General features: G+C 37.3%; 1 protein-coding gene across 4 annotated transcripts in view; it reads left to right on the forward strand.

Moving 5' to 3' along the window:
- The window catches only part of st3gal3a (ST3 beta-galactoside alpha-2,3-sialyltransferase 3a), a 59,209-nt gene that overhangs the window by 17,490 nt on the left and 24,219 nt on the right, over positions 1 to 17,500 (forward strand). For 2 of the 4 annotated variants that reach the window (XM_056266037.1, XM_056266038.1), the window contains 4 exons: positions 1,972 to 2,064; positions 8,350 to 8,444; positions 15,430 to 15,493; positions 15,692 to 15,787. In XM_056266037.1, coding sequence (XP_056122012.1) covers positions 1,972 to 2,064; positions 8,350 to 8,444; positions 15,430 to 15,493; positions 15,692 to 15,787 — 348 coding nt within the window. The remainder of the gene's footprint in view (positions 1 to 1,971; positions 2,065 to 8,349; positions 8,445 to 15,429; positions 15,494 to 15,691; positions 15,788 to 17,500) is intronic. The other 2 variants (XM_056266039.1, XM_056266040.1) reach the window with 1 other exon arrangement.

Consider the following 17,500-nt stretch of genomic DNA (forward strand, 5'->3'; position numbering starts at 1 on the left):
TATTTCAACAACGAATTGGAGTAGAAACATAATTGTTTATGCAATTTAAATCTTTATTTATAACTCAGTTTTTACTTGAGTGTTGATTTATTAAATAAATTGAATTAATTGATTATTAAACTTTAGTTTTGGTGCTTCACTAGTTACCACATGTGCATAAATGCTCATGTGGTAACTATAATGTGGTAACTTTAACATATGATGCTTACATGTTTCATATAATCATTTATGGAGTTCAGGCTACAAAGTAATGACAAGTAACACAAGCCTGTGTGTTTTAACATAGGTGAACTCATGAAGATCTCTTGTTGTCTATAAAGAGTGTTCCAAAACGTTTCATTTCAGTTAGTTGGGATGTTGCCTATGTAGGGCAAGGCTGCTCACTAGGTTTTGTAACAGATCTTTAAAGTATGCATGTATGTTTGAGTTCTCTTTGGCCTTGACTGTCCAGCAATTTGTCTCTCTTAATAACTTGGCCTGTTGTTTATTTGAGCTTTACTTTGGAAGGATAATTAATGGCGCCCTAAAGCATTTTTAAAGAATGATGTCTTGGCTCTCATCCAGCCTTGTCTGATTTAACAGTCCTGATTGTATCTATATGGGAGGTCCGTTTACCCGAAATAAAACATGTCTCGACCTCTCTTATTACCATTAACGCCCACCTGTATAAATGGCACTGTCAACAGGTCATCTTTATGTGTCCAGCACTCTCAGTATTGATGTAAACTTACTAGAAAGTTTCCATTTGCTGGCCTGTGAATTAGTGGGTTTATACTGGCGCTTATATAAAATAAACTACTCCTCAAACAGGCTGTCATGTTGTCGAGCCGGCTTTATCCCTACAGCTGCTTTCCCTTCTCTCCAGACCCCAAAGCAGTGAGATTTCCGTTTTATGGATGTTAATATGACCGATATGAAGTTGATTCATTCCCAGGAAAATTAATTCTCTTCAAATAAATATGCTCTGGAGCATTTTAAATTAATTCCCCTGATTTTTCTAGGAATTAAATGTTATGTTCATTTAACTTGCAACCATCTATGGAGCTAAATCTGTATTGTGCATATTTTAGATATCACAAAATCATGTGGTTTTGATAACTAGGGCCAGTTAAGTTGTTTACACTACTGTTCAAAAGTTTGTGGTAATTAAAAAGATTTTTAATGTTTTTGAAAAAGAAAATGAGCATTTATTTGATCAAAAATGCAGTAAAAACATTAATATTGTATAGTATTATTAAAATTTAAAATAACTTGTTAATTTTTCAGCATCATTCCTCCAGTCTTCAGTGTCACATGATCCTTCAGAAATCATTATAATATGCTGATTTAAACTTGTGCTGCTTCATATTTTTTGAATAGAAAGTCACTTTTGATCAATTTAATGCACCCTTGCTGAATAAAAACATTAATTTCTTTTTTTTTTTTTAATTCGTGAGGCCCTAAACTTTTGAATCGTACTAGTTAGTACTTGTCGGGAAATTCACTTTGGATATTTTGATGGCCACAGAAATATTTGGACACTTAAGTCATGCATTTATTGTGATTAAAGACGGATCAAGCTCCATTCACAAAAGAAAGTTTGTTAGATTTAAAGTGGCAAAGCATTGAATGTAGTGTTGAAAATGAAGACACAGTATTGTGACACTGTGGATGTGAACCGTTAGAGGAACGGGTTCATAGTAAATGTGATGAACTACACATGTGGTCACTGTGCAAAAACATCTGTGTGAACTTGTGAAGAATGGACCTCATACATCCAATACAAGACCGGTTGGTCTTGTGCAACATTTCGTTGCAATTGCCACTTCCTGTGACATTTGATTATGCAATGACATTCAGATTTTAAGAGTGACAGAGGGGTCCAAATATTTTTGGGGCCACCATATGCCTGATCCTAAAGGTTCAAGGATTTGCTGTTTTATCCTCTTATCTTGTCTTTTGCATTCAAGTTGTTCTTCTGTTGGTTCACAGGCCCCTGGAGCTGCAGTATAAATATGGTAACCTCAGTAAAGGAGAGTGTAAACCGGGTTATACAGAGGCCAAGATGACATTAATCTATCCAAAGTAAGCTGATCTCACCATACATTGTGAAATACAGGAAGTTCACAATATCAGATATTATATTATTATAAATGTTCTTCTGCTATTAACAAAATAGTTTAGACTTGGATGAATAACTTTGACATTAAGTTCTGGAACATTGAAGTGAAAAGAGTCCATTTGATTTCATGTGGACCTTTCTGAGAAATTGCAAGATTTCTTTATTGGTTCTGCACTGGCAATGCTGGTCAGTTACTGGTTATTGTTGCAGATAAACCATGAAATCATCTTGAAAGAGGCCAAAACGATTCTTATACTGGTAACCAGCGATGCAATAGTCATAACTGGTTTTAACCAGCATTGCATGTTTTTCAGGAGTGAGAACAAAGACAGACACTTATCACTTGTTTTTTTTTTGTGTGTGTAAGACTTGTCCTTTCTTTTTATAAGCATTACTGCATTTGTGTTGTGTAGTTTGTTTTAAACCCATTACACAGAGACGATGTTTTGCCATGCAATGCTCTTGAGAGGAGCTCAGAGTGGCATAAATGAAATATTTCTTTCTCTTTTAAATAATTGAGTGTTTGAGAAGATTCCCCACAGTGAATGCTCTTTATGTGTTGATTTAAGGCATATTTCACTCCACAGAGCGCATCACTAGCATCAGGATCTTTTTTTGGGTGTGTTGTGTTCCTCTGGGCTCCCAGTGCGTGAGAGAGCTGCTTTTCTGATTCACACGACTGGCACGCAAAGCTTTCATTTTGCCGCAAGAACCTCTGAGATTAATATAAACCACAGTTTATGGATCATCAGAATCCTTCCAGGACTCTTCACGCCGTTGAGGTTTGGATTTGAGAGCATAAGAACGAAGTGTCAGAACCAGAGAGGGAATGTCTTCTGCTGGTTCTGTAGTTTGAGTGTGAATTGACATTATTAGTTTTCTGGTTCCTGGTTCAGGTCATGAAAACGCATATACACTCACCTAAAGGATTATTAGGAACACCTGTTCAATTTCTCATCAATGCAATTATCTAATCAACCAATCACATGGCAGTCGCTTCAATCCATTTAGGTGTGTGGTCCTGGTCAAGACAATCTCCTGAACTCCAAACTGAATGTCAGAATGGGAAAGAAAGGTGATTTAAGCAATTTTGAGCGTGGCATGGTTGTTGGTGCCAGACGGGCCGGTCTGAGTATTTCACAATCTGCTCAGTTACTGGGATTTTCACGCACAACCATTTCTAGGGTTTACAAAGAATGGTGTGAAAAGGGAAAAACATCCAGTATGCGGCAGTCCTGTGGGAGAAAATGCCTTGTTGATGCTGGAGGTCAGAGGAGAATGGGCCAACTGATTCAAGCTGATAGAAGAGCAACTTTGACTGAAATAACCACTCGTTACAACCGAGGTATGCAGCAAAGCATTTGTGAAGCCACAACACGCACAACCTTGAGGCGGATGGGCTACAACAGCAGAAGACCCCACCGGGTACCACTCATCTCCACTACAAATAGGAAAAAGAGGCTACAATTTGCAAGAGCTCACCAAAATTGGACAGTTGAAGACTGGAAAAATGTTGCCTGGTCTGATGAGTCTCGATTTCTGTTGAGACGTTCAGATGGTAGAGTCAGAATTTGGCGTAAACAGAATGAGAACATGGATCCATCATGCCTTGTTACCACTGTGCAGGCTGGTGGTGGTGGTGTATTGGTGTGGGGGATGTTTTCTTGGCACACTTTAGGCCCCTTAGTGCCAATTGGGCATCGTTTAAATGCCACGGCCTACCTGAGCATTGTTTCTGACCATGTCCATCCCTTTATGGCCACCATGTACCCATCCTCTGATGGCTACTTCCAGCAGGATAATGCACCATGTCACAAAGCTCGAATCATTTCAAATTGGTTTCTTGAACATGACAATGAGTTCACTGTACTAAAATGGCCCCCACAGTCACCAGATCTCAACCCAATAGAGCATCTTTGGGATGTGGTGGAACGGGAGCTTCGTGCCCTGGATGTGCATCCCACAAATCTCCATCAACTGCAAGATGCTATCCTATCAATATGGGCCAACATTTCTAAAGAATGCTTTCAGCACCTTGTTGAATCAATGCCACGTAGAATTAAGGCAGTTCTGAAGGCGAAAGGGGGTCAAACACACTATTAGTATGGTGTTCCTAATAATCCTTTAAGTGAGTGTACGCACAATAGGATAAAAAAAATATAAATTATTTCCATGTTTTTTGTGGCAAAATTAAGTTTTTTATTATACACTCTCACTCTTCCTATCTCTCTCTCTCTCCTCCTCAAACGCACACTCATACAGTACGGAGGACACACACTCACACAGAAACCTGTTGTCAGCGCTGCTCTGATGATTTTATCAGATAAATAGTAAAGCTACATGACATTTCTCACTAGCGAGGAGTTAACTGCGCTGTTCTTGAAGCAGATAAACGTACAGTTTTGCTACTAGTAGAGACGCTGCCATCACACACTGTTGAGAGACGCACACACACACTCAGGCAATTAGTCTGCTATCAATTCAGGTTTTGGAATTGGCAACGGAGGCGTGGGATGAGATGTGTTAGAAATTAATCCTACAAACAAGAGCGCTTTACGGACACCAGCCTGACAAATGTCTTGAAAAACAATATCTGAACAATATCTGGAGGAGTAACCGTAGTATAAGCGGAGTCATTGACTCCGGTCTGTTGAATTATTAGAACATAATTACTTGACCAACAATGAGCAATATGTTTGTTAGTGTTTATTAATCTTTGTTAACGTTAGCTTATAAAAATACAACTGTACATTGTTAGTTCATGTTAGCTCAGGTCCATTAACTAATATTAAGTATAAACAACTTTTGATTTTAATAATGGATTACTAAATGTTGAGATTAGCATTAATAAATGCTGTGGACGTATTTTTCATTGTTAAAGTAATGTTAACAAATGGAACCTTGTTGTAAAGTGTTACCAAATAAATATTATTGTTAATAAATAATACGTTTAATGATAATATTCATTTCTGCCAAGTAATATAGTTCATTAGTATAATAGCTGTAGATCGTCAAGCAACATAACCGTTTCAATGGAACATTTTTATATATAAAGGAAAGGCTGAAGTTTCTTTTAGTTTTTTTTTGTATCCGTTATGAAACATCAGTTTACTAAAGGTTTCATGAATTACCCCGTGAAATCCATGTGAAAATTTGCTTTTCATCTGTTAAATAGAGCGGCGTTGTGAAAAATGGGGCTCAGGGCTGGATCACATGACTCTGAATCTTTGATGCTGAACCTTTTTGGTGTAAGTGGAGTCAGATGGGAATACTAAATAGACCATGACATATTCAGTGTTTGTTGAGACGCTAAACGTCTAGTTGGCCATGCAATTAGAATCTGACAATAGTAATAGGCAAGAACACACGTTTATGCAAGTTGCAGCTTCACATAGCAGCTACATTTGAGTTGGCTTGAAATGTTCTGTCGTAAATTGGTGATGTTAAGAAAATGTTCAGAGGTCGCTCTTTCATAGTTTAAGGGACGCTTACTAGTTCTCATTTATCTTTAACTTTAGTATTTAAGAATTCAGCTTTGATGCCTGATATCAGAAGTTTCCTGTAAAAGTTAAAAATAGAAATAAATGAGTCAATAATTAACATGCGGTAAACAAATAAACATACATATAAAATGAAAGTGGATAGCAGCTCAGTTGTTCTTGTGAGAATTTGATGAGAAATGCTAGAGTTTGTATTGAGATCTGACTGTTGATTGCAGACTTGAAGTTAAGCTTGACAGATCTGAGCACAATTTAGTTGTTTTGAAATCGTTATTGGCAAAAATCCATAAGAAATGGCTAGAGTCTTTCACTCGCATTTGCAATATTATTTAGGAGCGAATAAAAGTCACTGCTGTTCCATAAAAATAAAACATGTCTACTTAGGGTTACACTTTATTTGGTAACACTTTATTTTATAGTGTCATTGTTACATATGTTAATTAGTTACTATAACAGTAAATTATGCATCTGATGTTACATTTGTAATTACTTAAATAAGTACTGAGTAATATTAATTAACTACATGTACTTACAATAGGGTTAGGGTTTGATTAAGGGTTAGTTGCACGTAATTGTGCATAATTTACTGTTATTACTATAGCATGTGTCACCACGTCACCTTGAAATAGTGTTACCAGTTTTAATAATCTTTAACGGTATAACAAACATCTTAATGATCAGATATCGGAATTGCGATATGGCTTAATGTGATTATTAAACTTCAAAAGTATGATTTCATCGTAAATATGAGTGCTGCATATTTCAAAGTAGAAAAATAGCACTTGTTGCATGTATGCTCGTGATCAAGGAACACCGTACATTTTTTCCAAGTGATTGCTTATGATTTACTGTTGATGGATTATGACAATGATTACTTAATGGGGTTTATATTGTAAAATGTTGGGCAGTTTTACAACATTTTGGTTGTTCTTGGTTGTAAGAGTACATATCTTTTGGAATGAGCAGCATGCAATAGTAAAGCATAGACATTTCAAAATAAGAGTCCATGTGAATCTCAAGCTTGGTTATAAATAAAAGTCATGCAAGTTCTTCTTATTTATTTTTCCTGCCCGTCACTGGAGGGAAAAACGTTATTGAACACATTATTTAATAATCAGTTTATATATACCTCAAAAAAAATATATGGATAGAAATATTTTGCTTGTAATTTAAATGTCTCCTTGTATCCCTTTAAGGACAAACACATTATTTGATACATTTTCTTTGCGCTCCTGAAGTTTTCAACTTGGGGAAGAAAGTAAACGTCAAGCCCTGAAGAAACACTTTCCGTCTGCTTTGTTGTATGTTGTGAGCAGGTCAAACCTACGTCTGAATAAGTTGAAACATTACCATTAGTTCTGTGAAAATAATATGACCCATAAAAAATTGGCATTATTATGGCATGAATAGTTTAGGCGTCTTGTATGCGGCAATCCTGATACTCATGAAGGGTTCACTAACTTTTCTCACAAGCGTTCGCTTTGGAAGTTGTAGCCGGTGAGAAACAGCGGGAGTGTGTGTCACCTTCACTTAGGCGGCTGGGATGTGAAGAAGCGCAGAGTGTTGTGTTCATGGGAACTGGAGTACAGCGCACCACCTGTGTCATTAGTGCATTACACCAGGGGTCGAGCAGCTGCGAACGACGTGACACAAGTGTTCAGGTGTTGTTTTGTCAGCCAGTGAAATGTTCAGCGTAGTTTGGGCTGTGGATAGTTGTATCAGGTGGACGATGTTGACCAAAATCTGGGCGTTTCTCCATGAAACACAGCTTGTGTCTGGAAAGCGAGATTAGCTGTATAAATGATTGTTTGTATAACATGTTAGGTGTTGCTATAAAGCACAGAAAAATAAAGCCAAATCTTCTTGTTAAGAGTTGCTCAAGACCTGTTATAGTCTGTTGGTCTCTTTTCTTATATTCCTTCTATATTCTCTTCTAATTAGGGAACTGTAATATTGCTTGAATAACCTGTCCTGTATATAGTGTAGTCAGGGCCAGCTCTGTAAATCTGGGGGCCCTAAGCTGAAAAATTTTGGGGCCCTGCCTTGCAGTAAATAATGGAGTATTGCTACCGCAAACCAGCAACTGTATACAATCTAACCCTAATCTAACAAATCTTCAATAAAGTTGTTGCATTTATTGAAGTAACAAGTAGTATCTAAATACAAACCATCTACATCAAATAACATAACAGCAAGTTAAAAAATAAAGAAAAAATATATATATAAATATAGCTGCGAGCAGCGATTACGGGCCCAAGCCGGTGTGGACCGCAACCCCGGTGCCTTTAGTTACCTAAAGTTACCGCCGGCTTTGGCCCTTCATCGCTGCTCGCAGCTATATATTTTTATAAGCTAGTTCCCGCTAGCAGCCGCTTAGTTCGCTTAAAGGGAGAGCTGGCTCTGAGTGTAGTTAACTATTTTTTCAAAAGTGTATCTTGACTGTAGTGTAACGTCTGTAGATGATGAGTATCTTGGCGAGCTCAGCTCCTTATAAGTCTCTGCTTGTTTTGAGAAAAGGTCAAGTTTAGGCTGGACTTCTTCAGACATTCCAGTGCTCATCTCTTACGAGCTGATAAACACTCTGGTAGCCAGTGGATTATGGGTTATGCGAGCCGCATAATCCTATCAAATACTCCACCGGTTCTCGGTATCGCACCCGTTTTCTCATGTGGGCTGTGGAGCGATTCGTGTGAGACTCGTGCTTGTTTTAACTTGTTTTCTCTCTCTGTCTTTTATTTGTTCTTTTAGGTTTTTAAAACCAGCTCCCATGTTCCTTGATCCGAATTTTAAGCGGCTATCAAAGATCAGCATTTACCCTCCACCTTTTGGAGTGAGAACACAAGGTATTTCTTTCTTTGTTTAAAATCAGTTTTTATGATAAGGGTTATGACAATGATCCTTGATTTATCAGGGTGTCTTTTACACTCCTGCTGTTCATCGTCGTTCTGAACTTGAAGCCTTTTATTATATTACGGTTTATTATATTATGGTTTACTCCTGTCTTCAGTGTCACATGATCCTTCAGAAATCTAATGCTGATTTGATACTCGATAATTAGTTATTTTTATCAATGTTAAAGGAATTAATTACATTTTAATTCAAAATCAAATAGAAAAGTTGTAATAATATTTCACAATATTATTTCTAAACAAATATATGCAGCATTGGTGAGGATAAGAGACTTCTTTCAAAAGGATTAAAAGGTCTTAATTATTCCCAACTTTTGACTGGTAGTTTATGTTCAGTCAAGATTAATTCATATAGCTTTACAAACAAATGTCAGTATTTTCGTGTAGATTAACATTTGCACATGACTTACAAATTATAAAAAATAAATATGATGTAGATGTTAAACTAATGTCCACATAACTAGTCACCAGAGGCTCCTGCAGGTTAAAGGTGGAGGCCATCTATTCAATCACGTCTTCAGTGGTTCCTTACAGACGTTTCCACCGGCCTTCGTTCATCTCTGGCCCTGAGGGTTTGTGTGTAATACCTTCCAGCCTGATTAAATCACAAATGTGCTCGTTAAGTGATGAGTTATCCTCAGTTTATATGCTTTGGCAGATGGTGTAAGATGTTCAGAGCAAAACTGCCAGCGTCTCTTCATCCCTTCTGCTGACATTTCTCAAGCCGTGCCTTTCGGCAGAAACGTGTGTGTGTGTGTGTGTGTGTGTGTGTGTGTGTGTGTGTGTGTGTGTGTGTGTGTGTGTGTGAGTGTGAGTGTGAGTGTGAGTGTGAGTGTGAGTGTGAGTGTGAGTGTGAGTGTGAGTGTGAGTGTGAGTGTGAGTGTGAGTGTGTGTGTGTGAATTACTGCTAATGTGATGTTGAGATGAATGCACTTAAAGGGTTAGTTCACCCAAAAATGATGTCATTAATGACTCTCCCTCGTGTCGCTCCGTCAGACCTCCGTTCATCTTCGGGACACAGTTTAAGATATTTTAGATTTAGTCCGAGAGCTTTCTGTCCCTCCATTGTAAATGTATGTACGGTATACTGTCCTTGTCCAGACGTCACGTCAGCAGCGTCTTACGTCAGCAGCGGCACTGAACGCGGATCCACAACAGAACCGGAAGATAATACAATGCTGAATAAAGGCCTAGTTTTTATTATTTTTGGACCAAAATGTATTTTCGATGCTTCAACACACTCTAACTAACCCACTGATGTCACATGGACTACTTTGATGATGTCTTTATTTCCTTTCTGGACAAGGACAGTATACCGTACATACATTTACAATGGAGGGACAGAAAGCTCTCGGACTAAATCTAAAATATCTTAAACTGTGTCCCGAAGATGAACGGGCTTGGAGCGACATGAGGGAGAGTCATTAATGACATCATTTACATTTTTGGGTGAACTAACCCTTTAACATACTGCTCATTCTTTTGAAACAGACTCCTTAAACTTGTTGTGCTGCAGACATGAATGATGCGTTAAATAGCATGGCTTTTTAAGGCAAGGTGTACCATTACTTTTCCAAGTGATCTAGGCAGGCAGACTAATAAAATGATCTAAAAATGACGCGGATCAGTGGTTTTGTTGTTGTGGACTTTACATTCAAATCCTGTTCTATTATCTTTAGCATAAAGAGCTTGTTTCCCAGTGGAAAGCCTTTCGGTTTGACTAAAAATAGCACAATGGATTGTGCAGAAGATAAATGGCTTTTTAAACTTAGGGTTTTTCCTCATTCTTGAGTGTGTGATGTAGGATCTTTCCCAGGAGGCTACAGCATTGTTCATGTTAGCGTGAGACTGATGCTTTAGAAATGTCCCTTTTAATGTAATCCGACATTCACACATAGATCACTCATGTAGATCTTCAACCCTAAATAGCATGTATGACTAGATTAATATTGCCTTAAATAATACTACATAAACGTAGCATGCAAAAGGTGCTCAGGAAGAAGGGATGGTGGAGGTATGATTCATATTGAATCATATTATGCCTCATTTTAGTAAGTGGAAAAGATGTCTCAATGCGCTGTAGTTTGGAAACGGCTCATCTCACCATCATTTTCAGCACGTGTATGTCACAATATAGTTATTTCTATTGTCATTTAACTGCTTCTATTGTTCTCATTTGGATAAAAGCGTCTGGAAAACGAATAAATGTAAATGTAAATTTCTCAGGGGTGTACCGCACATCTGATTTTGCATGCAGTGAATTATCATTGTATTAATGCATTCAATCTTATTATTAATAACATTATATATTAGCCTATAATACCCATTGAATGAGACTAGTTCTTTTTATTCAGAATACATTTTATGAACTCCGATTTAATTGTTTAAGCAATAGAAGGAGGTTGCTTCAATAGTTTTTGTTTTGTGTGCAATTGTATTAATATTAGACTTCTTAGTTAATTAATCATTTTTAGTAATGCACCATCTTTTATTTTTTGTACCGAAACGGAAATTGAAATATTAATTTAGCCAAAAACCTATACGGAAAATGAAAATACATTTGGTTAATCAATTGGTTAAATACATTTTATTTAAAAAATTCAACAATCAAATAAAAGTTGCACAAACTTTTAAAATGTAAGGCAGTTTTATATAAACATTTTAATATAATTGTTTCTACTCCAATTTGTTGGTTAATATAAACATTTAAACGATGGCTGTAATAACTTTTTCATGACAGACTTATTCAAATATACATTAAATAAGGAACATAAATCTAACAGGTTAAGTCAAAATATAATGTATATGTACAGTGCTGCATATATTTAGCAAAATGCTCTTTTCTATGGTTAATGTTTTTTCTAGCTAACGCTCCAGTTTGTTGTCATTGAATGGCTTTTCTGTGGTAAATGTAACATTACGTGACCATATTGTTCTCAAGCCGTTTTATGAACATCTTTCCGCGGTTGAAACACTTGAGCAGTTACATGAGACATTTCGGTAAGTTGTAATGTATCTTTTAACATTCCTTCTGTTCATTCATCTTTAATTAGTTCTGTAATAGAGGAGATGAGATGATCGGTATACGCTTGAGACGCTGTGTCGCTTGATAAGAGCACCAAAGCTACATTTACTCTATTGTTTGAATTGCATAATAAACTTGACCGAATTTTAAACTTGAGACAGGCTTTGTTTTCACATTAAAAAGGAGAAAGCGAAGTTTTGCTCATTAACCCTCTGGGGACCAAGGAGTTTTTGGGGCCCTTTGGATGTTTTGACATGCACTGACATTTGTGCTTTTTTCAGTTATTTATAAACATGTTAATGGCAAAGGTGTAAATTCACTCTATATAGCACAAACGGGGCTACCATAATCTGTGAGCAACATGTATGTACAAGTTTGTATTTTTGAGAGAATATTATTTATGCATGGTTATTGAAAAACTTAAAAATAAAAGTTTCTGAAATAAGACCACAAAACACATATTGATTATTTCTTCACAAGACTTTTGAAAATTGTATCACATAGTCTAGAATATTTGCTCCAAAACAATGTGAGAATCGTCCTGACTACTCATTCAGATAAGTCAATAAAGTATTTTATAATGTGTATGACGTGTTTAGTGTGAGAAAGCTTTATGCGAGGAGGCGTGATCTCTCATTAATATGTATGCATTTCACACCTGAGAAAGACAAAGACCCTCCCATGATGGCCCTATTAGGTGCTATCAGGCCCTATCATTACGAGGAGCCTTGCACAAAGAATGAGGAGATTTAAAAAAGAATGGCTTTTAGATTGTTTGGATTTATTTACAACACAACATAATCCAAAGCAACAAAGGACAAAAAAGCACATTAGTACTGTAAACACACTTGCAAAGTCACACAGCATTGTCCCATTCCTGAAATATAGTACATACCTGTCATTTCCAAGGTGTTTGATTTTTCATTACAGTCTCCTGTGAATGTTGAAGTCAGCAGGACTGATATCAAGAGAAACTATATGGCTGCACGACTTTGGGCATGCATTGTAGATTTTTCTGGTTAAAATAGCTTTTTAATTATATACACTACCGTTCAAAAGTTTGGGGTCAGTGAGAATTTTAATTTTATTTTTTGGAGGAAAGAAATCAATACTTTTATTTATCAAGGAATAATTAATTTGATCGAAAGTGACAGTAAAGACATTTATAATGTTACAAAAGTCTTTTGAACTTCCTATTCATCAAAGAATCATAAAAAAATAAAAAAAAACTGTACAACTGACAGACCAACAACTGTTTCAACATTGATAATAATAATAAATGTTTCTTGAGCATCAAATCCTCATATTATACTGATTTGTGAAGGATCATTTGACACTGAAGACACTGACACTGGTGATGCTGAAAATTCAGCTTTGATCACAGGAATAAATTACACTTTACTATATATTCACACAGAAAACAGCTGATTTACACTGGAATAATATTTAATACTATAACTGATTTTTGTTGTATTTTTAATCAAATAAGCGCAGCCATGGTTAGCAGAAGAGAATTCTTTTAAAAGTATTTAAAATCGTACCGACCCCAAACTTTTGAACGGTAGTGTATATATATATACACACACACACACACACACACACACACACACACACACACTGCTTAGAATTAGAAGTGAACACACCCATGTTAAAGTTGACTAAAAAGAGGAATAAAAAATCTTAATGCCTTAATAAAAAAAGAGGAAAACTCTAACCTTTAGGGACATGTATAATGTCCCTGAATTCTTTGTGAATGAATAATGTATCGCAAATAATTAAATGTTCTTCTTTAAAATACAGGGTGCATACGTCTGGACACTTCTATCCCCAGAAACTCCTAACAAAAGCTGATGTGCTTATTTGAAGCTTATTTGATTTGAAAAACTTTATCCAAAACTAGTCAACGAAATTTTGTCTTTTATTTTGTCTGTAACAGTGGGTATCTGTGCGTTCATTCATTCATTTACACACACACACACACACACACAGAGAGAGAGAAACAGATTTACATGTAAACAGTATGCTATTTTTCCGTTTACAGACACTAACGTTATTCTATATCGCGATTCGAACAAAGCACATTTTATGCTTGCAAGCATAAAACACTTACAGTTCTCAGCTGAATCTGTTGCTCCTCCTCGAAGTGAAAATAAACCAGCACTTCTGTATTAAATGTCCCAGGATTATTCCTCATAGCCGCGCAAGACGATTCTTAATCTGACTAAAAGATATATTGTGTTTACAGCATTTGCCTGGGGGCGTTTATCTATTTTGCAAATGGCCTCAACACATTATCTTATGAATAGCGCGCTCTGCGAGTGGGTGTGAACAAATTAACGATAATGAGCTGAGACAGGAGAAACTGTACTTCTCTTTAGTTTCAGACAGATTACATTGCAGGAGAATATTTGTTTTAAATGTGAATTGTTTTATTTAAAAGTAGAAATTTAAAGCGTTCTTTAGACGTATGTTTCATGTTTGTGTGATAAGTATTAGCGGAGTTTCCGTTCATTTTCCGGATATGTTTCAGAAAGATTTTTGCGGAGACACAGTGAGCTGAAAGCGCACCCTGTTTATTTTATTTATTTAAAAAAAAAAAAAGGTTTTGATGTTAATGTGAGTGCACACAAAAAAAGAAGACCCTCTATAGTTTATAATCATGTATTGATTTTATTTATATGACCATAAATGACGGAGTATTTTAAGTCTATGTTGCTGCTATGTGAAAAAAAAAACAGCAAAACGCGCGGGCGCGTTCTTGGTCCCCAGAGGGTTAATCATTAACCCGAAAACAGCACAGACTAAAATATTGATCTTGAGAATCCATATCATTATCCATATCATTGTGGTTTATCCACGATGTGCACATTCAGTCAAAGCGTGCCACCGGAGAAGCTCCATTAAACCTCACTTATTTTGGTTCTCCAAAACCATTTCGGGCGAAAACTAAAATTTCTGTTTTGGCTGGTAATTTCGGTGCATCACATGATATAGGCCTAAGCAAAATGTATGCATTCATGGTAAAGAAAAAAGAAAAAGACTCAACTTATTGGCTTTTTAGGGCTTCAGACAGTCAAGCTGACCATTAGCAGAACTGGCAACTCTGTTTGTGCAAAATAATAATAATAAGTGTCTCAGCAAAGACCGAGCCTAAAGACTGCTAATTTTATTTGAGCCATTTGTCTGCATCAGCTACACACACATCTGCTATTACGGTAACACACAGTGCTTCAAAGCCTGCTTTTTTTTTTTTTTGTAATTTAGCACTATTTTCTATGATCTTCTGCTTTTTGGGGTATTAGATATTCTCTTTCTTAGATATTTTATTTTTATCTTTAGTCAATGGGCTCTATGCACGGGGGTATTTCCGGTGAAGGTCTAAGGATGCTGGATTACTTCCGCCGATCGTAGAGTCCAATGCTATACCGAGAATTTATATTGGTTTTTATACTCTATTGCTATACTAAAGAAACGTTAGTCACAAAAACAGACAAAACAGACACTCCTCATTTTGTTTATGCTTCTGTGTTTATTATATTAAATAAACATAACTATATATAAAATTACATCTAAACGTATTAAAGTTTCGTTTCAAAGACGAGAGGACAGTAAATTTTGAAGACTCTGCCATAATCCCGTTTTCCTCGGTTTTCCTCGGTTTAAATCTCCCCAACCGGAAACGCACGAGCATCCTTGTGTCAAACGCGGAAGTTATGCGTGCATATAGCCCATTGAGTTCAGTTGTATAAAAGCAAATGGGTGAATCTGCGACGTGGCCCATCATAGGATCCCGTACACCAGTGTTACTTCTGTTGAGTTATTTGGCACAGCTCTTGATGATTTTCTATAGTCTTTCGATCTAAATGAGTAAATATCTGTTATCTCTGCCCACAGAAAAGATCATCGATCATATTTTATTAGCTACGAATAGCTATTCGCTGGGTTCAGAACTAGACAGGTAATTATCGTCCACATAAACACAACAGCATACACTCCTTTTTTTCTATTACATGAACTAGCCACCAAACACGTAATTTGTGTATTACATGATAAACTATATCTTGTATATTAACACTTTCTGTTTTCATGCTTTCAACTTGTAATGCTGTAGAGTTGATCAGTTGCTATAATCACGTTTTGTATTTTTCTCCCACAGTCTTAGTTGTAAGAAGTGTATTATTATTGGCAATGGAGGCATTCTGTTCAATAAGTCCTTGGGCTCCAAAATCGATCAATATGATGTTGTTGTACGGTAAGTTAATAAATAAAAAAATCGAATATAAATGTAATTATTTTTTCCTTTCACTACTTGATATTTGGCATATTAAAGGTGCAAAGCGCAAGTCTCTGAGCAAGTTTTTGCAGAACTACGCCCCCTCTGGCGACGAGCAAAACTGCAACCAATTCTGATTGTACATGTATCTAGCTTACGCCAAAGCATTACACATTTTACGCATCGTCATTTGTTGTCATACATAGATTGGCCGTATCAAATATTAGAGACTGGGCTATATCTTACCGTTTTATCAAGAAAAAAGCCAACTGAGGATCCCGTTTGAGACCAAGAGCAGACCGGAGATCTCTCCATTTGTTGAATGCCTTCCCGAGGTTGACTCTCGTCTTACCCCGACGCCTGTCTGACTCCAATTTGGACCTTTTGGTGGCACTAGACAATTTTTCTTTTCTTTACTTTACGTGGAGTTTGCGTTGGGGTTTGGAATGGACTACAAGCCGGTCTCTTTGAATCCATCTTCTACCTTTGACGCACGAGTTGTCTTCGCTGATGTGGAGAATGGCGGCGCCGGCGAATACACAAACCTGCGAGACATAGCCTGGTGAGCGTGAACGCGCATGACGTCACGCCCAGTCTCAAATTCAAGCCCGAATCCCTCTGATATATTTTACTGTACAGGATTATAGAGGCAATCTCAGTGCGCAGAGAAGGGCTCATTCAGCCCATCAGGCAGTTCTTTAAGCATGTATAGGATAGAAAAACAGGTATTTTTAACATGAAAAGTTGCCCAATGCACCTTTAACAGAAAGCAGTTGTTGTTTCAGAAGGGTAACAAGTTAATACATTTGATGTATAATTATGAAAATAAGCATTAACATTTAAAGGGTTAGTTCACCCAAAAATGAAAATGATGTCATTAATGACTCTCCCTCGTGTCGCTCCAAGCCCGTCAGACCTCCGTTCATCTTCGGGACACAGTTTAAGATATTTTAGATTTAGTCCGAGAGCTTTCTGTCCCTCCATTGTAAATGTGTGTACGGTATACTGTCCTTGTCCAGAAAGGAAATAAAGACATCATCAAAGTAGTCCATGTGACATCAGTGGGTTAGTTAGAGTGTGTTGAAGCATCGAAAATACATTTTGCTCCAAAAATAACAAAAACTAGGACTTTATTCAGCATTGTATTATCTTCCGGTTCTGTTGTGGATCCGCGTTCAGTGCCGCCGCTGACGTAAGACGCTGCTGACGTGTGTCTGGTGTGTGTGTGTGTGTGTATTCTGGTTCTGTTGTGGATCCGCGTTCAGTGCCGCCGCTGACGTGTGTCTGGTGTGTGTGTGTGTGTGTGTGTGTGTGTGTGTGTGTGTGTATTCTGGTTCTGTTGTGGATCCGCATTCAGTGCCGCCGCTGACGTAAGACGCTGCTGACGTGTGTCTGGTGTGTGTGTGTGTGTGTGTGTGTTCTGGTTCTGTTGTGGATCCGCGTTCAGTGCCGCTGCTGACGTAAGACGCTGCTGACGTGTGTCTGGTGTGTGTGTGTGTGTGTTCTGGTTCTGTTGTGGATCCGCGTTCAGTGACGCTGCTGACGTGTGTCTGGTGTGTGTGTGTGTGTATTCCGGTTCTGTTGTGGATCCGCGTTCAGTGCCGACGCTGACGTGTGTGTGTGTGTGTGTGTGTGTGTGTGTGTGTGTGTGTGTGTGTGTGTGTGTTCTGATTCTGTTGTGGATCCGCGTTC

Source organism: Rhinichthys klamathensis, unplaced genomic scaffold (genome assembly GCF_029890125.1).
Source record: "Rhinichthys klamathensis goyatoka isolate OS25496 unplaced genomic scaffold, OSU_Roscu_1.1 h1tg000244l_1, whole genome shotgun sequence".
NCBI classification, from domain to species: domain Eukaryota; kingdom Metazoa; phylum Chordata; class Actinopteri; order Cypriniformes; family Leuciscidae; genus Rhinichthys; species Rhinichthys klamathensis.